This window comes from Microtus pennsylvanicus, chromosome 13, assembly GCF_037038515.1.
Source record: "Microtus pennsylvanicus isolate mMicPen1 chromosome 13, mMicPen1.hap1, whole genome shotgun sequence".
Taxonomy (NCBI): domain Eukaryota; kingdom Metazoa; phylum Chordata; class Mammalia; order Rodentia; family Cricetidae; genus Microtus; species Microtus pennsylvanicus.
In genome coordinates, this window is record NC_134591.1 from 57338044 (window position 1) to 57363050 (window position 25007).

At 52.3% G+C, this 25007-nt stretch overlaps 1 protein-coding gene across 1 annotated transcript in view; it reads left to right on the forward strand.

The window, feature by feature from the left end:
• Positions 1 to 11928: 11928 nt before the first annotated feature.
• Positions 11929 to 25007, forward strand: part of Grik3 (glutamate ionotropic receptor kainate type subunit 3) — a 227939-nt gene continuing 214860 nt past the window's right edge. The window contains exon 1 of the mRNA XM_075944795.1: positions 11929 to 12448. Within this exon, the coding sequence (XP_075800910.1) occupies positions 12334 to 12448 (115 nt within the window). The 5' untranslated portion in view covers positions 11929 to 12333. The remainder of the gene's footprint in view (positions 12449 to 25007) is intronic.

Below are 25007 nucleotides of genomic sequence, written 5' to 3' on the forward strand. Positions count from 1 at the left end.
GAAAGATCCCAGCGTCTTTAAGTGGGAAGAAGATGGGAGCCAGCCAGACTCCTTTTAGAGAACTCCGCGTGGGGGTCTCATTCCCTCATTTACACCAGCGTTTTACCGGGTGTCCACTGTGGACCAGATAGTGTGTTCACACTCAGGAAACTGAGGAGATGAGGAGATAAATTAGCGTGACTTCTACAGCTGGAAATGTGTGATCCTCTGCAATTTGAAAAATTGCAGCTCAGGCCCCGCGGAGGGGAGGGCCTGCTACATTTGAGAGGAGAAAGACACTTTCACCAGTGGCTCTAAAATGAAATGGATGCGTAACCTGCTGCGTAAGCCCTCCCCCAACACACACACACACACACACACACACACACACACACACACACACTACTTCTGTCTGGCCCATGGCTCTTCACCAATCCTATCCTATGGTCCAGGCACTGTGGGGGCTGTGGACACCGGGAGATAACTGCCCTTGATCTGGAGGAGAGAGTATGGTCAAACCGGGGAGCCAGACAGCGGCAGGGCATTCATTGTCATATAAGGAAATCCTCAAATCCTCCCCTTAGCTGAGATGCCTGCAAAGCGCAGTGGAGAGGCGGGAACTGACTTTGTCTGGGGAACTTGAAGAAAGGATCACAAAGGCTCTGACATTGAAGCTGGAGTTTGAAGCATCAATGGCCATTCCCAGTGGGGGAAAGGGTGTGGGGGAGACTAGGAGGAAAAGCTTGTGCAAAGGCCCAAAGGCATGAAAGGGTAGCTGGCTTGTTTGAGCAGAAGTAGAGAGGGGAGGAGCGGGTGGAGAGGCAGTGGACACGGTGCCATAGGAGATACAGGGCAGTCTGTGGAAAGTAGTATGTCTGGAGGTTAGGCAACGGGAACTGGCTGCTGCGTGAAATCTAGGATGATCACTTCCTAGCTGGGTCTCTCTGGATCACCCATCACCTGAGACTCTCAATAGGATCCACCCCAGAGGAGAACTGTGAGAATTTAAGAACTAATTTATGCTAAATGCTGAGAATTTTGTCTGACATAGCCTATGATTACCCCTCTGTATGTGTGGCGGGGCAGGGGGTAGGGTAGGGAGGTGTCTCTCTATGTAGTTCAAGTTGGCTTTGAACTCAAGATCTTCCTGCCTCAGACTCCCAAGTCCTAGGATTGCAAGTATGTACCACTGTGACTTGCTCATTATTTTCTTTTTATTAACCCACCTTGAGATTCCTCTCTGGGGGTAGTTTGATGCTTAGAAGCAGAAGGTTCTCTCTCTTTTGTATTTTGGAGAAGCCCCTCCCATCAGTGGCTTGGAAACCATCAGTCTCCAACTCACCTAGAGATTATGCTTAGAACACCTTCCTAAGCACCTCGCTCCCCAACTGTCAAGTCTAAGTCTCCTAGATAAGGGTCCCAAGGGATCTCAAACAGAATGACGGAAATGCTTTAAACCTGAATTGTGGGGATAGTTGCTCAACTCTGTAGAATTACTAGAAATCATTGAATTGGATACATTGAACACAGGGTGTTTCTGTTACATAAAGGATACCTAAATGAAGCCATTAAAAATATCTTCCAGATGGTTCTAGTAAGGAAGTCATTCGTGTGTGTGTGTGTGTGTCTGTGTCTGTGTGTGTGTGCGCGCGCATGCACATACGCATGCAGTCTTAGTTTCTAACTGCAGGACCCATGGGTACAGTGTCCTGGTAGACAAAGGTAGAGGAAGGCTTGCTCTCCTGACATATCTAACTGAAGTAACTGGAGCTTTAGGAGCAAAAACACTCATCTCTCTTTCTATCTTAGAAAAATCCCTCCAACAAACCTTTCCCCGGCTGATCTCCATCAATCAAGGGAGTCACTGGTGTGTGCTGGGGGCTCCTCCCTTCAGCTCCCACAGCACCAGCTTGGTTGTATTTGATCCAATATATGGAAGCTCTGCTGCCAGGCCTGCCTCTTCAGGTGTCCTGAGAGATTCTGAAGGACCGGAACCCAGATCTGTACACAGAGTGGGTGGCCACAGAACATAGACTGGGTGCCCTAGCTGTATACTGCCTCACCTTCCCATGTAGGGCTTTGACGCTACCAAAGTTTCACGGGATCCCAGAGTCCTGCCTGTCTGCATCTTCCTAAGAGAAGCCTGGCCTGCAACTCCTGCTTTCTGTAGCAACCACTCTTGGCAGGACCATCTCCAGCTCCCCTTCTTTCTCCATTCACACCAGTATTTCCCTTGCTGGGGGCTGAGGCCTGCTTATGGGGGAGAGGCCTTGCCTTGGATGCCCAAGTCCTGGACTTTGTTCCCTCTGTTCTTCTCTTGGGCGCCAAACTCCCACCTAGCCTCGCCCCGAGGTCCCTGCTTTGCCGTGGAGCCTTGGGCTTGCCTTCTGTCGTGAGATCGCAAGTCCTCATTTGCTCGCTGCACATCCTCTCTCGGTCCTTTCCTCTGTTCCCAGGAACTCTGCGGGCCTCTCTTCTGTCATCGCCTGTGCACCTTGGCTTGCCCACACTGACGTCTTGAAAGCTCACTTGCGAGTCTACATCCCGCTCTCCTGTATCCGCTCAGTCGGCCTGAACAGTGCTTTTCCAGTGTTGCTCGGGATACAATAATGAATGGGTGAGGGAAGCAGCTGGGCAGGTTTGGGAAGTAAATCGCGCTGTGATTGGTGCTAAAGTGTTCTCCCTTGGATCATCTGTAGACTCGCTTCTATTTTTACTCAGTGGCGTGTGTGCAGATGTGGGCATAGCCCCAAGCTTCCCAACATGGGCCTCAGGAGTCTTTTTCCTTCACGCCTCTGCCTCTCGGTTCCTGCCTCTGGTCAAAGGAGTAAGAATCAGCAAGCTCCTTTAGCCGGGGGCTCTTGGTTCCTGAGACAGGTGTCCCGAGGCTCTCTCAGGGACAGCCAGCAGAAGAGTGATGGCTGAAACCATCCTCCTCTCCTCCCTGAGTCAGGGAAGTTGCCAGATGAAAGCAAACCACTTCAGCAGGGTAGGTCAGTAGGCTGTGTCAGAGTTCCCTGGATGCCCGAAGAAAGAAGAAAAGACGCCTGTTCTCTGCCCTCCTACCTGGTCCCCACCTGTCCCCAAGTTCTGAGTGCCCTTGGGGTTGGAAGGAATGGGTGTGTACATAAGAGAGGAACGAGACTTGGCTGGCAGAGTCTATATAACGAAATGAGGCCAAATCAGAGAGATGAGCCTGTGTACCCAGCCAAACTCAGCCAAACCCAACCAAACCCAGGTGAAGGGCAAAGCATGAGATGAACGGGTTGGCAGATCTGTTCTCTGTCACTCTGTCTTCCTGCTGCCTCCCAACCTCCTCCATCATGGTCCCAGATCTGTCCCTAGGCTCCTCTCCGCTGCCTCTGCAGCTGCTTCCATTTCTTCTGTCCCTAGAAACACTGAGGTATATTACATTAAGCAGTCAGACCTTCTGTTGGCTGGTTTGGGGTCTTCCAGGCCTCTGTTCTTGGAATAGGGACTTGTGTTTCTAAATGAGTCTTCTGAAATGCTCCTTCAGCTCAGAGGCCTGGAAGCTTCCCTTGGGAAGAGTAGGTTTTGTTTTAGTTTATTTATTTATTTATTATTTATTTATTTATTCATTTATTAAAGATTTCTGCCTCCTCCCCGCCACTGCCTCCCATTTCCCTCCCCCTCCCCCAATCAAGTCCCCCTCTCTCGTCAGCCCATAGAGCGATCAGGGTTCCCTGCCCTGTGGGAAGTTCAAGGACCACCCACCTCCATCCAGGTCTAGTAAGGTGAGCATCCAAACTGCCTAGGCTCCCAGAAAGCCAGTATGTGCAGTAGGCTCAAAAACCCATTGCCATTGTTCTTGAATTCTCAGTAGTCCGCATTGTCTGCTATGTTCAGGGAGTCCGGTTTTATCCCATGCTTTTTCAGACCCAGGCCAGCTGGCCTTGGTGAGTTCCCGATAGAACATCCCCATTGTCTCAGTGTGTGGGTGCACCCCTCGTGGTCCTGAGTTCCTTGCTCGTGCTCTCTCTCTTTCTGCTCCTGATTTGGACCTTGAGATTTCAGTCCGGTGCTCCAATGAGACACAGGGAAGGGTCAGCAGTACTGTGGCAATGGGATCAAGAGGAAATCCTGGTAGGTGGGACTGAATAATTCATATAGAGGGAGGCAGAGAGATCTCCAAAGGTGGCGACCTGGTGTGGTGGCACTTGCCTTTAATCATAGTGCTCGGGAGATTGAGGCCAGTCTGGTCTACAACCTGAGCTCCAGGCTAACCAAGGCTATATATTGTGAGACTCTATTTCAAAAACAAAACCTAAAACCTCCAACGGTAGCAGCTGAGAGGCAAGCTTGTGTGTGTGTTTGTGTGTGCGTGCAATGTGTATATGTATATGTGAAATATATGTGTAGTGTGTGAGTCTATATTGTTTAATGTGTGTGTACTGTGTGTGTAGTGTGCATGTATATATGTGATATGTGAATACGTATGCATGTAGTGTGTGTAGTATGTATATGTATGTGTATAGTATGTGTGGTATATGTATTATGTGTAGCTATATGTGTGGTGTGTGTAGTATGTATATGTATGCATGTGGTGTGTGTGTACAAGCATACGGTAGCACACATAATAAGACTGTTTTCCATACTAAAGGTTAGAGAAGAAAATTTCATCATGCTTGGAATCTGACAAGTCCAAGCAGCTGGGACAGTTGACTGCCAAGTGCGGCTCGCCTCCACAGAGTGCCAGTCACAGTCCTAAGCACCCTGCACATATCAGCTCACTTAATCCTCCAAACAGCTCTTCAGGAAGGATCATATTAGCATTCCCATTTTACAAATAGAAGGCAGAAGCACAGAAAACCGATCAGTGGCTAGGGATGCTCACCTAGGAAGGGACAGGGCTCATCCGCAGCCCTACTATCTGTTTTCAGAGTTTGTGGTTCCTTTCATCCTAGGTGTGCAGTAGAACTTTGTAACATGTGCATGTACGTAGTATGGGCATGCATCTACAACTGTGTGCTGTGCATAGCAAAACACAGTTCTGGGGATGGAGTCTCCTTTCTCACGCAGGTCTGTCCACTTTAAAGACATCTCGAGAAATTTTCTTCTGCCCTCATTCCCCCAGTGAGAGTGTAGCTTTTCCCTCTCTATCTCTGGTCAAGTCTGCAAGGCCTTCTGGCCTCCTAGCAACAAACAAACAAAAACCGAGGCACATCTGCATACAGAGGTTCTTGTGTGTGGAGTGGGCACGACTCCCATCATCTGCTAGGGTTGAAATCCTGGCTGCCTTCAGCTCTGTTCTGGGCACAAACCCCAAGTGCTTTCTCCAGCATCCGCCCACTACTAGAAATACCTTCTTTCTCTGGAGCAAGGAGGGACGGGATGGATATACCACCGGGGATCCGCCACATGACAGTGAGGTGTATGTGGGCAGGGGATGTTTAGACCTGCAGCCTGGTACCTACTCCTCAGTGGACTGCTGCCGGCAGACACTGCTATCTCCCTTAGCCTGCTGTCCCAGTCTCCTCCTTCTAAGTGTCCACGGCACGTGCTTCTTTCCACTGGCAGCCTGGCTGCTTGCCTCTGTGCCTGTCTTGCGGGCAGAGAAGCACCATACCTGTGTGCCAGAGAGGCACAGGTGTGCCCGCGCCACACACACAGTGTACCACCTGCCGGAATCTTGGCGGAAGGCGGGCTTGGGATGGGATCCACGGGAGAGACAGTCTGTGGCATAATTAAGCTGGAGCAAAATAGAAAACAAAACAATGTTTTCCTTCCTCTCTCTTTTCTACCACTTGCCCTAATTATTTTCCCACTTTCAAATTCTACATCAACTTTAATTAAGCTGGCCTCGGGCAGGGAAGTCTGGCAAACTTGGAGAAGTTCACTTGTTTATTTTCTTATCACTCAGTGATTGGATTTTCACAGTGCACTCCGTCTCTTTCTCTCTAAGGCGGGGTGGCGGCAGCCTCCTGCCTACAGAGGAGGCAATGATGATGATGATGATGATGACAATGACAATGACAGGTGCAGCCGAGAACCGCTTCTGCAGCCTTCCAGGAAGGTGTTTCTCCACCCAGATCTATTGTGGGCCAACTTATGCTTTAGTTCTGCCTCCTGTCCCATCTGAGCCTGCCTCTGGCTGTGCCCTGCAAACCCGTGAGGTAATAGAGGATGCAATTTTTAAGCAGCAGAGACAACACTGGACTTGAGGGTTAGAAATGTAGGTTGAAAGTTCGGTTCCATTACCTATGTGGGGAGGCGGATGTCATGCATACATTAGTTCATTCGTGTGCTTGTTCACTGTTTACATATCAGCTCATTCTTCAAGGAATGGCCTGCTTCCACTCTTCACTGCAGGTTCCAGGAGGGATGCTCCTTGGCTCCTCCTGGCCTGTTTGTCCCTGTCTGCTTGGGTTATTTCAAGGACAAGAGGGGCGAGCTGTAACTGGAAGCCAGTGTGACTCCTGGCTCCGTATGGCGGCACTACGTGACCTCGCTAGTGTTCCATCCATCACCAGACGCAGGCGCTGGGTCTTTCTGGACCCTCTTCATTTTTTTGAGGAGGACAGATGCTGAGACCATGCCCAGGCTGAGATGCAGACTGAATCCTGAAGGTTGCTGAATTCCAAACTACAGCGGGAGGCAGGAGGACCAGGGCTCTAAAGGATGCCTTGATGGGGAGCTCAGCACATTTCTGGGGCGTCGTGGCTTGGCATAGTGATTGGACAGGGTCGGAGGCTCAGCCCTGAGTGACTGGGATAGGTGGCAGGCAGACGTCTCTGTTGGGTCTGCTGGGGACGCAGTGTGAGGGTGACAGATGAAGGAGTGTGTGACTAGTGTGAATAGGCGGGGGAACAAAGAGCTAGTGAATGAGTGTGTAAGAGTGGAGGAGCGGATGGCTGGGCGGATCTGTGAATGAGGGAACTGGTGAGTGTGAGAGAATGAATAAGGAAGCAAGTGAGAAGTGAGAGCTCCGGCGAGCAAATAAACAAGCAAAAGTCTCATGTAAGTGGATGTCTAAGTGGATCAATGGGGGGACTGGATGAATTAATTAGAGATTGACTGGATGAATGGGTGAGGGGAGAATTTGGTAAGGAATTGAAAAAAAAAGACGAATCAATGAGTGAATAACGGAGTAAGGGGATAAAAATGAATGGGCAGTCTTATGAATTAATGAATGAATGATTGCATAAATAAAGTAGGGACTATGGATGATTATTGGAGTGAGCCGGCTAGTGGCTGTGGTCTCCGTTGCTGGAGTCAGGAAGCCGGGAGGTACTGGTTCCTGTGGGCACTCATTACCTCCCCTCATCTCACAGCAATGGATCCCCCGCCCTGGGGCCTCTTCTCCATTAGCAGCTGTTTCATTATGTACACATATAATAAAGATCTCCGTGTGTGTGTGTGTGTGTGCGTGTGTGTTGTTCACCTCTCCGCCAGAACTGTGCCCAAACCATTGAAAAGCAATGTCAGTAAAATAGTGTATCTCCAGTGGCTTGTCTACCTGTCTCCCTCGCCGATGAGAAACAACTCGCAGCAGCGGGTTAAGCTGACAATAAACACAGAAATTGACTTCAGTGGGAATGAACTTGCTTGACTGTTGACAAAACTCCAAGGTGATGCCACTTTCACTGGCTCACCGCTTGCTCAGATGGCTGCTGACCTATGTTGATTTCCCTTCTTGGGACAGGGGGAAGGAGGGATAAAGGCCCGGCTGGTGTGCCTGTCTCTGAGCCTGTAGGTCACAGTGTCCTGCACAAGGTGGAGGAGTCTTGCTTGGCTTTTGTGGTTTGCATGCATTTGCCCACTGAGAGGGTACTGGGAAATAGAGTGAGGTCTGGCCATGGAGGCCTCCATCTCTCTGCCTCCTGCTTGAGCAGTCAGCAAAGATCCTGTGTGGGGCTCGAGGTGCACAGGGGTTGGGGCTTGAGATGTTGGCCTGAACCCCTGGGACCAGAGGGGAGAGACATTCTTCTCCCGTCCCCACTAAAGCACCAGAAGAATGGATTGCAGAGCATAACCCCAGGAGACTGTATTCTGAGACCAGGAGGCAGGACCTGCCCCCGCCCTCCGCCCCCAGGCCAGGGCTGCGCTACGGTGTCCAGCCCAGCAGAACCTGCCTGTGAAGGAACTGACAATAAGCAGGCTTCAGCAGAGGGCACTCAAGTCCTAGGAATCTGCACTCAGGAACTGCGCGCTCTGCTCAGTGGCTTCCCGGGGAACCGGAGTCATGAATCTCAGTAACTCGAGCCTAGGGCCTCATCACTCACAGTGATTGTAGACGGGCTGAGAGCTGAGTGGATCAGCCTAAACAAAACACACACACAGGGGACTCATCCAAAGGAGCTAGCTTGGCCACCCCTGGGGGCTTCCCCTCCTTAACCACAGAAGTAGGGAATAGAGGGAGGGGCTGGAGGGCTTGGGAGCCCTGAAAGTATTACCCCCTTCTTCTGAGCCTTATCCGCACCCCCACCTGTGAGCCAGTGGGAGGCATGAATCTCGCTGGCAGCGGCTTGGGCCAGCTCAGCCGTTTTAGGGGATGTTAATGAAATTCGGGAGCACTTGTCCTTTCAGACAGCGGCCCCTTTTATTTGGGAATGAAAAGCTGCATTAGTCTGAATGAGGTTTGGAGGCCTCATAAATCCAGTGCTGGCTGCCTCGTGGGGGAGTGGGGAGCTGAAGCCTGGCTGGTGGATAGACTTGTTTACCAACAATTCCAAAAGCCAGGATTGGCGGCTCCCAGTCTCCAGAGATGGGGCTTGAGATCTTGCCAATCCTGCTATCTGCTGGCTTTGGGGTGGCCTGAAGAGGTCCCTGAGAGAGGACTGCAGAGCTCTCTTAAGATTTGGGGGGTGGGGTAGGGGCTGAACTCTCCAGTTTACTCCAGTTAAGGATCCCATTCCATTCTGCTTCCAGCCTGCCCTCAGGTAGCCAGAGGCTCCAGGGGCTTCTGCTGGGGTCAAGAGGCTCTGAGTGGAGCCATTGCTGCTCAGCACAGGTGGTGTAGGACACCGCAGGAGCAATGCGGCCAACTTAGCAGCCTGCTGGGTCTGTGTTCAAAGCCAGGCAAACAGTAATGCCTAATAAGTGTTAGTGGGAGGAAGGAAGTCAGAAAAGAAAGAAGGGAGGGAGGGAAGGAGAAAGGAAGCTCTCTCTCTCTCTCTCTCTCTCTCTCTCTCTCTCTCTCTCTCTCTGTGTGTGTGTGTGTGTGTGTGTGTGTGTGTGTGGACTTCTTAAGACCTCTGAGCTTAGATTCTTCAACTGATCAATGGAAAAATAACAGAGACCATTATGGTGTTTCGTGGAGAGGACTGGACGAAGCGACAGGCAAGGTTGTAAGTACCTTGCCAAGACTGCAGAAGACATGTAAACAAACACAAGAGTCATGGCTGTCATCAAGGGTGTTTTTGCTGCGCAGCGCATCTCGCCCTTCCCCCACGACTGGAAGGGATTGAAGCCCCTATCAGTTTGGAGAGATTGTGTTATACAATGACTTGCAGCTGGGGCAAGAACAAGGGGTCAGGCCCCTAGCTGGGGATAGCTACTTCTGCCCTAATCTACCCCAAGATTCCAAGAGGGGCTGTCAAACCCTGCCTGAGCCTCACCACCTCTGCAGCCAGGAGGCTGTACCTACTGCAACCTAAAGGGAACCAAGACAAGCTGCCTCTATCCTTAGCTAGAAAAGCCCACCTGCCTGGGGATGGAGCTGGCTGGGATGCCTGTTTCCTGGGGCTGGAGACAAGGCTCTGGTAACAGAGCCATACTTTCCCCTTTGGAAGAGCTCGGATTTCCTTCTTCATCCATTTGCTGTGATAGTGCCATTGCATCTAGCTTTTAGGGAGCCTACTCATCTCCCCCCACCCTTTAGCTCTCCCTCCAACTGGTCTCTGATGTGTTCCTCCCTCTGACCACACGGCTACCTTTCTGCTGCTTCGGTTTCCTGCCAAACCACTCGTCCCAGCCTGCTCAGGTCAGGGGGGTTTTGCTTGCGGAACAGGCAGCCTATAGAATCAGTCAGCCGTGGGCACTGGACTCAGTACTCTTTCCAGCCCTCCCTTTCTCCACCAGGACACAGAACGATCTTCCCGAGAAAATAGCCAAGTTCTTTAGGTTCAGGGAACCAACCAAACCTAGTTCTGAGATTGGAGGTTATGCAATTGGCTGCCTCGTGTGTCTCCGATGACTCCTAGCTGTGTGTGTGTGTGTGTGTGTGTGTGTGTGTGTGTGTGTGTTTTGGGAGTTGGGGGAATGGTGGTGTCCTCTGCTCCACTCTTCTGCAAGCCCCCATGCTGGTTCCTTGGGGCCTATCCTCTAAGATCTCTACTCCCTATGGAGAGGTGACAACTGCGGATTTGTGTCCTAACCCTCGCCCCTCCCTTTAGAACAACACTTGTCAGAGGGTGTTGGGGAGGAGGAGTCATTCTAGACTCAGGGAAGGCCCAAGTAAGGCAAATTCGTAGATCTCCTTAAAGCAGCTGGTCATCTACGCTGTCGCTGTCCGAAGACAAGGCACACATCTTTCTCTTTTCCTGGGCAGGGCCCAGAAACTCTTTGCTCCCAAAGCCACGGGTGCAAGTTCAGACGAGGAGCCCCTTCCTAGTTTCCAATTGGCTTTGCTGCCCGATTCGCATCCCCACACAAAGTCTAGGTTCCCTGCGCCCGGATAGGGCGGGGGGGGGGGGAGGGAGGAAGACGGCAAAATTAACAGGCGGGTTTGGAGCGCAACACATTATCTATTTGTAAGAAAATTAAAGATTTGCTCTTTAGATGTAGGGGGCCATGCTCTTACCAGACAGCTGGCAAATGGGAGAGATTGGAAGTGATTGAATAGATCAAATTATTTAAATGAGAAAAATAAATTCGCACACAGCCTAGCCGCTGCCCGGTGACAGATCCGTTTATTTATCTACTGTATCGGTACCGCTTTGTCTCTGTCAAAAAGGTCATTAAACTCGCCTAGCTGGGTAATTCGCTGCCTCCTGCTCCTGCCTCGCTCCACAGCCCTTCTCTTCCCTCGACACCAAGCGCCACTCGGAAAAAAAATTGTCATTGGTAATAAACAACATTTATTTTTAACCCTTTTGGCTTGCTCCCTTGTGAGTCCTACTCTGTCCCACGGAAAATCAGTTTTTCTGTATTGTTTCTAAGGAGGAATCCGAGAGGGGGCTCCAGTTCCTCCCGCATAGTTGCGGAAGAGGACTGAGACTTCAGCCGGCTCCAACTCCAGCGGCCCTCAGAAGTGAAGGCTTTGGCGGTCTTTCTCCGCAGCCCTCCTTCTGATGGTGCGTGGTCAAGTCCTACCTTCCACGCAGAGGGTCTGGCCTGGTCTCTTCCTTCGGGCTAGTTTCCGAAGCTCCTCACCCTTTAGCCCAGCATCGACAGTTCTCTGAATTTTATCCCCCCCACCCCCCTCCACATACGCCAACCTCCAAGCCCAGGCCAACCCTGCTATCCCAAGGGCTGGACATCAGGAGGGAAACCAGCTCTAGGTCGGTCTCCTGCCGCTGCCGTCCAGCCAGCTCCGACCGCGTGGGAGCTGAACGGCGAAGCTCCGCAGACGGCGGGCTTCGGGTCTTGAGGCTCCCGGCGGGCGCATTTCCTCCAGCTGGTAGGGCCGCTGGGCTGTCGCCGTCTCCCGGCTCGCGGTGCCAGATCTGCCGCTCCACGCTTAGCTCCCCGGCTCCGTGCCTTGCCCTGGGGGCGGCAGGGCAGATGGGGACGTCTGAGCTGCGGAGGAGAATCTCCATCCTCTGGGCGTCCCCCCCCCAAATCCAGTCCAGGGTCCCCTTCCCCGCCCCCTGCGCAGGTGTGAGCGCGCGAGTGTGCGCCCGGGCGAGTGTGAGTGGGAAGCGTGTGTGCGCGGGGGAGTACGCGGAGGGAGCGCAGGCGGCGGGCGGCGCGGGAGGCGGGAGGCAGGGCGCGGGGGAGGGGGCTGGGAGGGAGTGTGTGCGCGCGTGCAACTCCACTCCGGGGCTTTGTGCGAGCCCGGGCGATAGCATCGGCGGCGGCTGGAGGAGGAGCGGCCGGAGACGCGTGCAAGCCCGCTCGGCAGCCGGGGCAGGTGGGAAGCCCGCGCGGGAGCTGAGCCGACACGAACCGGAGACGCCGCAGCCTAGTCCGAGCGGAGCCCGGGCGTAGCCCAGGAGCACTTGCTCGCAGGCGGCCCGTGGGCGGCAGCCGAGGCGGGGCGGGCGCCGGCGGGGCGGCCCCCCAGTAAGATGTGCGCAGCGCCGCGGGGCGCCCCCTACTCGCAGAGGCGCTCGGGAGCCGGGCGGCTGGGCCAGGCGGCGCCTCGGGGGCAGCTGCTCGCCCGCGCCTAGAGCTGCCGCCCCAGGGAGCCCGCCACGGCCGCGCCCCGGGCACGCTCGGTGGCGCCCAACGATGACCGCTCCCTGGCGGCGCCTCCGGAGTCTGGTTTGGGAATACTGGGCCGGGCTCCTCGTGTGCGCCTTCTGGATCCCAGACTCGCGCGGGATGCCCCACGTCATCCGGATCGGTAAGGGCTCCCCTGGAGCCGGGGGTCTCTGCGCGCTCGGGTGGGGACGGGAATTGGAGTGGGGGTGCTCTGAACATGATCCGAGAGATTGTCCCAACCTCCCTCTAGGCTGCAGGGCTCTGATGTCTGCTGGGAGCTCTTGGTGGAGAGGACAAAGTTCCAAAGCCCGGGTCGCGGGCCTTACTTACGGGGAGGAAGCAACCGGGCCGCTGTGGGCAAGGGGCCCTAGGCACGCTCCGGGGAAGGCGACCCGGTGGAGTGTGGCGAAGGTTCCAGTCTCAACCCCGAGCCTCGGGGGAATTTCGTCGCGACTGTCAGCATGGATGGCCGCAGACCGAGTTCTGGGACGGGTTTCCGTGCAGAGTGGGAGCCCTGGGGAAGGCGACAACTTCTCTCCCCTTGTCGCCCCCCTATGGGCTCTTCTCCGGAGCTCGGGGACGGACGAGGGCAGGGAGTGCAGGGGATGGATTCGCCGAACGGGGGCAGCTGATCTCCTTGCTCCTGGCTGACCAAGGAGCGGAGCAGAAGAGGGGAAGCCCCCTGCACGTCGCTCCAACGCGCCCCCCCCCCAGGCCCAGGCCTCTTTCGACCAGGGGTAACCGAGGCTAAGGAATGGAAGTGCAGGAGGCCGCCCAATGCTGCGGGAGACGGCAGCCGAGAGATGTGAGCGGCTTTTAAAGTTAGCCGAAATCCCTCCGCAGCTGGCGGCGGCTGGCGATCTGCGCGCGGCTTTCTGGGGCTCTGGCTTCTCCGCTTCTCTCACCTCCGCAGATTTCTTACTCTGGGCTTTAACTTTGTTGTGACCGCCTGAGGCACCCTGCGCGGCAGTTCTCGGGGCTGGGCGGGAGCAGGTGTGTGTCCCTGGCCAGCTGACCCGCGGGGCTGGGCCAGGATGGGCTACCCAGGAGCCTCGGTTACCGCGGGCCCAGCGCCTGCGTCGGGCCGGAGACCTTGCCAGCCCGGGTTCGCGAGGCACCAACATCTGGTGCGCAGTTCTACCCAGCCAGGGCCAGTTCCTCCTCCTCCTCCGGGGCTCTCCACCGGGAGCCGACTTGCTCCTACAAGAGCGGACTTTGGGGTGACCAGTGGTTTGATGAAGATGCAGGAAACTCGGGCAAGGCTTGGTTATCTGCACTTGAGGTTTTTCCTAGGATGCAGCCCTCCCGCTTACTCTCCCTAGAGCCCTGTCCTCTTGAACTCAGCTTCTGAATGGGGACGGAAAACAGTCGTTGAGGTCTTCCAGTGCCTGCCCAGGACTCAGGACCAGGAATCAGAGAAGGCCAGGCACCTGAGGGGACCCTGGGGACAGTCCTCCCAGTCAAGCTTAACCCTTTGAAGCCTAGGTTTCTCCAGAATAGCCAAAAATGTTCTCTATCTCTGTTCCTGTCCCAGTACTGGCTTGGACACCATTCCAACTAGTCCCTTAATAGTGGGCCACTGCTTTCTTTATTTCTGCTCTCATTTCTTGTGATTTTTAGGGGACCTTCATGGTAGAGTGTCCTTGAGATAGAAAGGGAATCTCAAAGGGTGCTGTGCGCCTCTTATATGCGTCGCAGGTTTTGCCTTTCTTGGTCTTCCCTCTACAGAGTGGGATGGGTGTGTGTCCAGCCCACTGTCAGGAATGGAAGGCCTAGGGAGACAGGTGCAGGTGAACAGAGCCTCAGAGGTATGGTCTACAAATGGGCAGGGTACATGGTTCTCACCTGCCCTTGTCGCTGTGACAGTACATAGAGCTGTACAAGGGTCTCCTCATTGCCCTGAAGGGAAGCACGTTCCAAACCTGTGGCCCTTTCTTGGGCCACAGTGTAATAGCGCAATTAAGGATGGCAGAGCCTCCCCCACTTCTAATCTTCTTCATATTAAGCCCCAGGATTAATTAGCGTGTCGGCCCAGGCCATTTATATCCAAGAACCCTTCCCTATTTGATTCCAAGCCCGAGGACTGGGGTGCTGTACTGATGCCAAACGTGACTGCTGGAGCAGGGCCAGCTTTGGGTGGAGGATGGGAAGGCTCTGAGGCTTGCAGGGATTCTTTGGAGCTACCCTGGGAACTGAGCTTCTGTCCTTCCGGAGCTTGAGGTTGAACCCCAGCTGGAGACAGGGCAGGAGAGACTGTGGGGTGGGGGAAGCATACTGCAACCCAAAGATTCTGCCTTGGCTAGACTGGATGCCATCTCTCATTTCCCATCTCTGGGATCTGAGGCCTCTTGGCTGGGGTTGCAGGGATTGAGGCCCTGGAAATTGGCCTCCTCTGAAGCATGCTGGGTGCTTCTGCCAGAACTACTGGAGCTTGGAGCCCGAATCCCTTCTCCAGCAGCCAGGCGTCGCTGAGCACACGGGACTAGAGAGGGTTTACCTGCAGGTGCAAGATGGGCTCTCTGGCCTGGGGAGTATGGTACCCGCCCCTTCTCTTTGTGCCTCTTTTGGGGGCTGAAATTCCTTCTTAGACAAGGAGATGGATAGCTCAGCAGTGTGACTGAGTGTTCAAACAATCCGTCTTGAATAGATGAATTGCATTGCTCTGTCTTTTTGTAATTGTGTCTATCAGAGGAAGAGGTCAAGGCATTGATTGCTTGGATGGTTTGCGAGTAACAAAGGAGAGTGAGGGAGAGAGAGTGAGGGAGAGAGAGTAATTGGATTGTAGTCTGCGGGGGGAAATGATCATTGATTATTTTATATGAATATGTGGAAGATGTATTCTGTATATGATTATCAAGGGCTGCCATTGAAGGCTTGTGAGGCAGATTGGTCTGCGTTTTATTATTGTTGTTGTCATCGTTATTGTTGTTTGAATGGATCCTGGTCTTAACTTAGGATAGGCAATTAAATGCAGGGTCTTCTCAGCCCAGTGAGCTTTAGTGACCTTCTGTGGAGACTTGGATTTACAGGTTCATAACCTAGAAGTTGAAGAGGAAGGTGACAGACCTAGAAGCTAGCGACTTGGATTTTCTGTTCTTTTTGCTCCTAGTGAACTGGATGACTTTGATACAATCCTATTCTTCCGACTCGGCTGCTCAGTTTCCCCAAATGGGCACATGTGACGGACAGAAATGGTGGTGTCAAGTTCCCTTTAGAACAGGCCAGCGGGAAACGGTTATCGTCCTTGTAGGGTTCCTGGTTATATCTTCCCTAGGACTACAGATATACGATAGGATCAGGGCTGCTTGGAATTTGAAAAAGGAACCCGGCAGTGGTGGCAGCAGCTTGGGAAACCTGGCGAGTCTTCCTTGTGACGAGGAGCCTGGTGGCTGGTAGTGAACTCTGGCCAGCCACTGGGGAAGTTCAAAGCCAAATGACTGCAGTGACATAAAACAGGAGTAAGGGGGGGGGGGCGGGATGGGAGGGAAGGGCACACCTAGCTCTGCGTTCTTGGAGCGTCTGCAGACAGGGCAGCGCTAAGCCGTTTCTGAATGTACAGGGATCCATCCACCCTTCTCAGGGGAATAAAACCCCTCTCCCACGTGCCACTCCTCTGATCAGATCGTCCAAATTGTCCTGAACACTCGCCCCTTGAGTTTGAGAGTCACCGCATGTAAAACAATGAGGGATTCTCGTGACTGGCGACGTGCGGAGACGTTGCGCCTTGTAGGAACAGACAGCCGCTGAATGAAGATCAATAGGGTTTTCCCCCCAGAAGTAAATAGCTTCAGACAAAACCTGGGAGTGGCCCGAGGGGCCTTAGAAAGCATTAACTTGAGGAATTCCTGCTCACTTTTCAGCCCAGCTGCTCCTGTCAGCTCGGGCTTCCTCCTTTCTCCAGCTGGAGTTTAATTTCTCCTCGATGCTCCCACTGCGCTGAGCTGTCTTTTGAAGGCCGGCCGGATGACCTGGGGCTTGTAGGATGTGGAGTGGGGTGGCCAGGCCTGTTTAAGCTTTTCCGAGGTCATGGGCATCCCCCTGTGGCTGCGCCTGATGGGTTGAGTTTAGAAGTCTTGCCCAATAGTGCTGTTTTAAAGAGGTTGATCTCTGTTCTGAACCCCTACAGAAATGCAGGAGTGCTTGGCTCCCTTCAGCATCCTCCATGACTCCCTCCCTGGGAGCCCCCATGTCCACACAGGCACCTTGTTCTAGCACTGGGAAGTAGAGTACCCTGCAGAGACAGAAGGCTCAGGTGAGCCTGTAGGTGTTAGAGCTACCCTTCCTCGCTCAGCAGGCAAGGCCTATGGAAGGAAGGCTGCAGGCTTCCGGTAGTCTTGGAGGACGAGATTCATGCTTCTTAACTAGGTCTGTCTCTAATGCACGGAGGCAAGGCCTCCCCATCCTCTCACAGTCGGCCACCCCTTCCCCCTCCTGCAGCTGCAGCCTGAGCCCTCTCATCCTTCCTCAGGACCTTCTAGAGGCAAGTGGGTAGGGGATAGAGGTCTCCAGGCCCTGTCTGGCAACAGAGAGGACTGACGTCCAAGAATAAGGCCCTCCTCTAGAGCCTGCAGCCAGCAGCCCCTGGCATGTCCTCCACAGGCTAAAGTGGTGGGGTAGGAGCCCCAAGTAGGTAGAGTCCCCCAGAAGGTCAGACAAGAGCTGGCACCTTGGCCTTGCTTCCTGGAGCGCTTTTCTTCCCTGTGCTGATTCCTCGGCAGCAGCACCAGAGGGCAGTGTGTCTGTGCTCAGACGGCCACCCGAGTCTCCTGCCTGGGGCCCCTACTGAGTCTGGAGCATAATCAAAATAATAAAACACCAGCAATACCATGGCCATAGTTTATTGGGCACTTAATAGCTGCCAGGCTGTTTGGAACACTTTCCAAACAATGACAAGTAGCAGAGAGATAGTAAGTGTTCAATAAATGTAGCTGCCGCGTTTTTCTCCATTATCTGATTGAGCATCTACAGTGTTGCTGGTGCCCCCCCCCCGTTTTATTTTTTATTTTTGCAGACAAAGGAACTAAGCGAGGGGAACTCACTTCCCCAGGAGCCCATGCTAGTGCTTGGTAGACCCAGGATTTGAACTGCAGTCTGCTTCCAGATCTGGTGCTTGGATCTGGCTATGTAGTTTGAAGATCACAGCAATCTATAAAGGGGCGAAATGCAGGTTTCATGCCCATGGTTCTGGAAGCTGAGCAAGGAAGCCCTTGCAGGGTGGTTCTAGGGCTCTCCCTGGTCCAGGATGGTTTCTGCACCACGGTTTAGTCCTGTCAGGGCTCATGTGTAGCGTCAGGCTGGCCTTGCTGATTAGCCGTAGGGTAGATTGCTTCCTTCTGTGGAAAGGGGTGGATATCCAGGAAGACACACACTCCTTTGTTTTTTTCTGTACCCCACCTAGCCTTGGCTTCTTGATGGTCCAGGGCTTTAGTTCAAGCCGCAGAGAAAGGCTGGATTCTTCCATGGGAGAGGCCAGTCTACCCGCAGAAACCCCTCTGCTTGGAGTTTCGCAGGATACCCTCAAAGATACTGTCAAAGCTTTGAGCCGCAAGGGCCCTGTGTGTATCTCACCTCCATTCTCCATCACCCTTGAGCTGGCAAAAGAAACTATGTGGTGGGTGGGCTTCTCTTTGTTCTTTCTTCCCTGTCTCGCCGCCCTTTTCCTACCCTGGTCTCGTTCCCTCTGCTCCCCATCATCCTTTGCAGGCTACCGATAGTTTTTATGTCGCTCTATTTTTAAGCAAGAGTCACATGCCTATCTTCTAAATGGAGTCTATCTGGTTTGGAAGCGAGACTGGTGGGCAGCGTACAGGGCATGGCGGTTGCTGTCAGCAGCTGCCACTCCGCTAGTAAATGGAGCTGTCTCCGTTGCTCACTGCAGCAGGGACACATTTAGGACTGGCTCGGACGGAGGGGTCTGCATGTCGTATATTGTCCAGTTTCCCTGTCTGCAAAGCGGGGAGATATAAAATGCCGTTCTCCCAGAGTCAGATAGTTGTGATGTCTTTCCAAAAAAAGCTTAAGTGGCTCCAAAGACCAACATTAGTTCTTTGCTGTTATTCTGGTAGTCAGAGACCTTTCAGAGACTGGGCCGGGGTTGAAACTCCCAGGGTGTCAGGATTTAAGGAAGCTTTCAAAAGATGAGGACCTTGAGCTTACCTCGATGATGCAGCGGTGAGTGCCTCCTTAAATCCAGGCTCTGCCCATCTGGGTGAGCTTCTGGTTTTTATAGTTTTTGGATTTTGAGAGGCAGAACTGTGAGACACAGCTCTAACCAATGGGGCTTGGAGGGGTGAGGCTGGGGGAGGGGCCAGGGAGCTGGAGGTGAGGGCAACAGGCTGTTTGATTTTTGTTTTTCTTCCCCTTTTAACACATTTTTACAGCAGCTAGGCCTCAAAACCTACTGTGCCTGCACCCTTCCCCCACCTGACTTTGTGTCTCTTTGGAATTGCCTCTGGAGTCCGGGCTGCCTCTCCTCTACCTGCCTCCCCTCCTGCTGGCATTTCCTTCTCCTCAGAGCTCATTTACAGTGCAAGTTCCTGCGTCTGCTTCTCTTGACCTTTACACCTTGTTTGCGGGTGTTGTTGACCTTGACTGTGGTTAGGCTTGGGATGGATCTTGGTTTTCTCTAATGCTTGCGACCCTGCCTCCTGCTTTAGACAAGGGTCTGCCCAAGGTTGCCCACAGCCATCTTTCCCAATCATACCCAAATGGATGTTTCCTAAGGATGTATTTTATGGATGCTAAGCTAGGCTTTTTCCTTTATGTTTTCACATAGACGCCAGCATGGGCATCACGTGCTGTGTCTGTGCTTACTTACCATTTTTTTTTTCTTTCTTGGCCCCTCTAACTAATGATGTGACTGGGTTTGATGAGACATGGTTGACTGTCATTTCAGTGTGAGCCTCCTCATGTGTGCTTGCTTCATGACCTCTGGCGAGTCACTTCCCCTCCGAACCTCTATCTCTTCTTTGGCCAGGAGAGAAACAGTAGCATTTAGTGAGCTTTTTGGTCTGTTGTTTTTGACCCACAAACACTTCATATGGTTGAGCCTTATAGGGCTGCCTTCCCAGGGATGCCTTGTGGATTAAAGGCGATAGAGTGTGTGAAGCTCTTTGTACGGCGCCTAACGTTTAATAACTGAGAAGGAGAAGGAAGGGTTCCCCCGGATGAAGGCTGTGTCTCTGCCATCAGACGGGGCTCTGAAGCCTGTGCTCCGTGCTTTGTGTTTTACTCTGGCGCTCATGCTCCGTGTGGCGTTTGCTCGTTTCACACATGCCAGCGTACCGTAATGTGGAATGGGCAAGTCCAAACCGCTGTGCCAATTACAAGAGCAAGAGAGGTGCCCTTCCTAGGACACTCCTGGACCATTATTTATCACACACCTGCAGCCTGGGGCGTTGCATTTGCATTTGCAGCATTTAATTGAAATGCTTTTTAAAAGCATGTGTTCAGAGCTGGGAAGACTCAGGGGATGGGAGTGGGATGCTCTTGAGGAAGTCGTCTGGGGAATTCTGGTTAGCCCACCCTTCTTGAATAGAGTGAGTGTTCAATGTTTGTTTATTGGACAGGTCAGTGGGGATGGGAGATGGTCTGTGGCTAGGTCAGAGGGACAGAGATTGCTGGCTCTTTGGGGGAGATGCCAAGGTAATGAAGGCCCCTGCAAAAGTTGGGAAGGGGAGCCCCTGGCTGTCCCCGTGGTGATGCAAGGATTGGAGATAATGAACCGGGTGGGAACGGGGGGAGTGTTGAGCCTCCACTCCAGATCCTTTGGTGCTGTGCTCAGTGATGGTGAAGGACTGCAGACAGAGAAAAGGAGCGAAGATTCCTGTTTGTTGTCAAGAGGGTTCCAGTCCATAGGAGACAATTAAGCCTCCTGCTATTCAAGAGGCGATGCAGACAGGCTGCTGGTGGAAGGGGTTTTATAGAGTTCTCAGAAAAAAAAAAAAGCTGCAGGAACGAGCTCTTTAAATATGGCAACGCCAGGGAACTCTGCAAAGCCTCCCTGCCTCTGCTTTGCAGAACTGAATGCGCTATTCCAAAGAGCTGCCCAATTGGGCGGAAAAGCGGGAGCGGGAAGCCAAGGACTTCCCAGGGCTCCAAGCATCTTACTTCCTGTCTTCAGTGAAGAATCACAGAATTCAGGCTGCAGAGAACTCCAGGAGTCATGCTGGGGTCCTGGTTCTCCAATATTAGCGTTCCTCAGAATCATGGAAAACTCCTTCAGACACTTACTGCCAGGACCCAAGCCCCAGAGGGTTGCAACTCACCTAATCTAGGGTGAAGCTTATGGGTTTGCGTTTGTTAAGGGTTCCCTGATAAAGTGAGCGCTGCTGGCCTGAGATTATGCGCTTTTCCTTCCTTCCTTCCTTCCTTCCTTCCTTCCTTCCTTCCTTCCTTCCTTCCTTCCTTCCTTCCTCCCTCCCTCCCCTCCCCTCTCCCCACTTCCTTTGTTTGCTTGTTTGCTTGCTTACTTGCTTTGAGTCAGTGTCTCACTTTGCAGCCCAGGCAGATGTCAAATTCTCTGCCATCCTTTTGCGTCAGTCTCTGGAGTGCTAGGATGATAGAGAGCTATCATATCCACTTTGGGTGCCACCTTTTGAGAGACCATTGTTACAACATGGTGGAGGATCTATCGCCCTGTAGCCAGCCTCTAGCTAAGTAGCACCAGTCTAGGGAGCTTGCAGCTTTTAGGTCCCACCCCTTCTTTAGTTCAGTGTTGGCTGCAGATACCCAACTTGGAAGGGGAAAATACATCTGCTGGCAGTTCTGAGAAGCCAATAGGACTCCTATCTTGGGAATGTGAACTCTAGCATCCAGCTATCAGAGCTTAAAATCCCTTCCTTCCTGGCTATGTGAATTTGGGTAAATCACTTCTCACGGTGTAGATTCCCTCACCTGTGGAATCGGAACCAGTAGCTTTCTCCTCAAGGGATTTTGTGAGAACCAGCAGGCTTGGCATAAGGTGGGGTGGGGTGGGTGAGAAACACAAAACCTTTTTTTTTTTTTTATTGAGCATTGTGGATAAGTTGGCAGGTTCTGGATTCCAACACACTAACTTCAAAGCCTGTCTTTGTAACTTCCCATTTGTGCAGTCTTGAGCAGTTAACTATCTCAAAATGCTACTCACAGTGATCATATCTGTCTCCTGGAGTTTGGTGAAGACTGGGCGAGTTAACGCATAGGAAGCACTTAGAATTCCCTGTGTGAGCACTCTATGTAGCTGCTCTCCATTGCTCTTGCTGTTAGATCACCTGGACACTGGTCCAGGTGGGCCCACTTCTCTACCCTGACAAATATAAAGGATTTCCTTCGTTCCAAAGATGCCCAGCTCCACGAGCACCTTGCCTTCCTTGACACTGCTTATTTATTGAAACTGGTAAGGCCCCATCTTCCTGGATCTTAGCCTTGGTCTCTAATAAGGCAACCCCTGGTTACATTTTGCGTTTAAACAGCTATTTCTCTTTATTGACTGTGCCAAGCTGGTGGTATCCTAAGATATGAAGTCTTTTTTTTGTTTGTTTGTTTGTTTCTTTTGATACAATGTTTCACCATGTATCCTTGGCTGGCCTAGAACTTACTATGTAGCCCAGGCTGGCCACAAACTCAGAGATACAGCTATCTCTGCCTCCAGAGTGCTGGAATTAAAGGCGTGTGCCACCACCACCCAGTTTCTGAGGTCTTTGCCACAAGAGTCACTGCCAGCCTATAACTTCTCTCATCCTCTTGGTGACAGTGACATTCAACACCTCAAGGCAGGGCCTGTCGCATATCTCCAGGGAGTTCAGTCATTGCATCTTTGGGTAGTATTTTCTTTTTCTTATTCACAGTCGGTGGACCACCTAGGCCTGTTGCCACAGCTCCATCTCAGAAAGTGGGAATGAATGTCACCGTTCCCGTCCTCTGTGGTTTCCTTCCTGGCGACTGTAGAGATGAAGTGGCTATGGCCTGGAGCTGGGAAGCCCTGTTCAGCAGCAAAGCTTTGGGGACTGCCTGTTATGTTGTCTAGCATGCCTCGTGCCATCAGAGCCTGGGCTGGACAGGTCTTTCTTACAGCCATGTCTGTTTTGATACAGGACATGGCCGACGTCAGTACCTGCTAGATTCATCACATGACCTTGGATTCTCCCACCCTAAGTCACCTCAATCTTTAGGCCTCTGCGTTCTCCGTGGCAGCGGCCACAGTCTCTGGACTCAGGCTCAGCCCATCATCTTCTCCCATCTTCTGTTCTTCTCTACCAAATGTTTAAGGCCTCCTGAAGGCTCTGCTTCTCCACTCTCACCCCTGACTTCTGCCCTGCTTTTCTGTCTGGACAACTGCTCATACTCACTTCTCAGCAAACACATCTTCTCCTCCAGGAAGCGTTTCTGATCTCCACTGCCTTCTGCACATCTTCCCCCCTTCCCTGCCCTGGGTATAATGCTCAGTGTATTGTTCTCAGTCACCGTAGCAATAAACACGGGGACAGCATGGAGCTCACTGTGCTTGCCCTCTGCTGGACTCTGTGTCCTGCACAGTCTGTGCTTGACTCATCATCGACAATGAGTAGACACTTGCCAATCAAACAAATATATCCACGACTATGGTCATATGGACAGAAGGTCACCTAACTGCCCTGCCATTCAGTTCAGCACCGTTTCTGTCTCATCCATGAGGATTTTCTGAACCTGCATTTTTTTTTCTCTGAAGTCAAGGCCTCTGGTAGTCTCCCAACACACAGAAGGCCTCTTCTTTGCCAAGACCTTTCCCATCTAATCTACTGGGTTACACTGGAGTGGTGGGGGCAGTGAGCCCTTCCTTTCCAAGTCCCCAAGAGGGCATTCCATTCTTGCTTCATATCTTGATAGCTCTCCTCCTGAGAGACACAGCTGTCCCCTTCCTGAGGAGGCTGAGGATGCAGTCATGACCCTTCTGCTTTTCTGACCTCACCCCTCTCCTTGTCCCTTGTTCCTCAACATTTCTGATGTTCTCTTGGAGACTGCTCTAAGGATATGAACTTGTACCACGTTGTCCTTAACAAGAGCTGTGGCTGAGCCATTTGTGCCTCCTCCAGTCATAGATCAGCTACCCCTTCTTCCTCTCTTTGCCACCTGTCTGGATCCTGCTGGGCAGTGTAGATAGCGGATTGACATGACAGCTGGGGTGTGACGTGGAGATCTGCACATCCCGTCTGGGTGCTCGAAGTGCATGTATGCGTGTGCATGTGCTATATACTTGCCAGAGATGCTTCAAGGAGCATTGATTCTGTCGAGCTAGATGACCAGGTTGGGGCTTGGTAGCTGTTCTTTGTCCAAAGCCGGATGAGTGACAGCAGTCTTCCCTTTGGGTTCCTGGGGAAACTGAGGACTGTGGTCCTCACATTTCCCGAGTATCTGTACGGCCTGTCCACCTCTGTAGTGTAACGGAGAGTGATATGAGATCGTGAAGTAGCCCTCGCCATGCCCTTAGGGACATAGCAGAGGGGGACAGCCCCCTACTGAAGCCAGGTACTTCCATTTCCTCATGTCCTTCTGGAGGGAATCAGGTGACACTTCATGAGCAGCAAGAGCCTGTTGCTGACAAGGCCATTTTTACTCCAGTTTAATAGAGGTGACAGCCGTCTATTTTACCTGTCTCGTAACATCGAATCAGTAAATAAAATATGGGGTAAACTCTCAGGTTAAACTGAATTACAGCTGATCCCTGGGGAGGGAGGCTTGGGGGAGCCTCTAACAGGAAGATTGAGTCCCTGACTTATTATAAGAGAAGTAGAGCCTGGGTTTTTCTCCGGAATCGGGGAGATCCTTTCTCATGTGGGAGGAGACCAGGTCATAGTGTTCGATGTTATCAGAGTCCATAGACGAATCAGAGCACCAGTGTGGCCATCGCCAGTGTTGGGGACCTTATGGGTATAGCTGTCATTTGTTACAGGATACTGAGGTCACAAGAAAAATAACCGGTTCTATGTTTTTTGGTGAGCCATAGGGGAAAATGAAGCTAAAGCATGGACTTCTGGCCCTGATCTCTTAACACATGCACGAGCACGTGCTCATACACACGTGCACGCATGTGTGCACACACATATCACTTTGAACTTTATAGGGTTTTTTTATTACTAGAGACAGAATTTCAGCCTGCTACCCAGGCTGGTCCTGAACTCCTGAGTTCAAGTGATCCCCCTGCATCAGCTACGTGAGTAGCTCTGGCTACTGGCACAAGCAGCTCTGCTTGACTAGACGAGCAGTCTTTAGAGATCTACACAGACTAGAATTGTCCAGTGTGGAAAAAACGCCTCTGAAATATCTTTCCACAGAGAGAGAATGCAGATTGGGTCTGTATGTGTTTATAAAAGCTCCCAGATAATAGCCCTGCTGGCTCAGAGGCGGGGGTGGGCGTGGGTGGTTGCCCTGGAGTGGCCACCACGTTCAGCACCACGGAGAGCAGCCAGTTTCTGGGCTAGGACCGGCTGTTTTGCTTGCTCTGTGACTCTTCTTTCTAGTCCTGGTGCGGTTAAGGTCACACTAAACAGGTGTTCTGCCTTCCAGTGTAGGTCCCCCAAGGCTCTGGTAGTCACATACAGGGAAGCAGTCTCTAAGAAGCCCACAGTTGGTGAAGAAACACCAGGAATTTCATTTGAGTCAAGTAACACATGGTTAAGGAAGGGGAAGCCTCTGGGTAGAATTTCTCCCTTTTCTTCCCTTCCACATAAACTGTTCTTAAATCT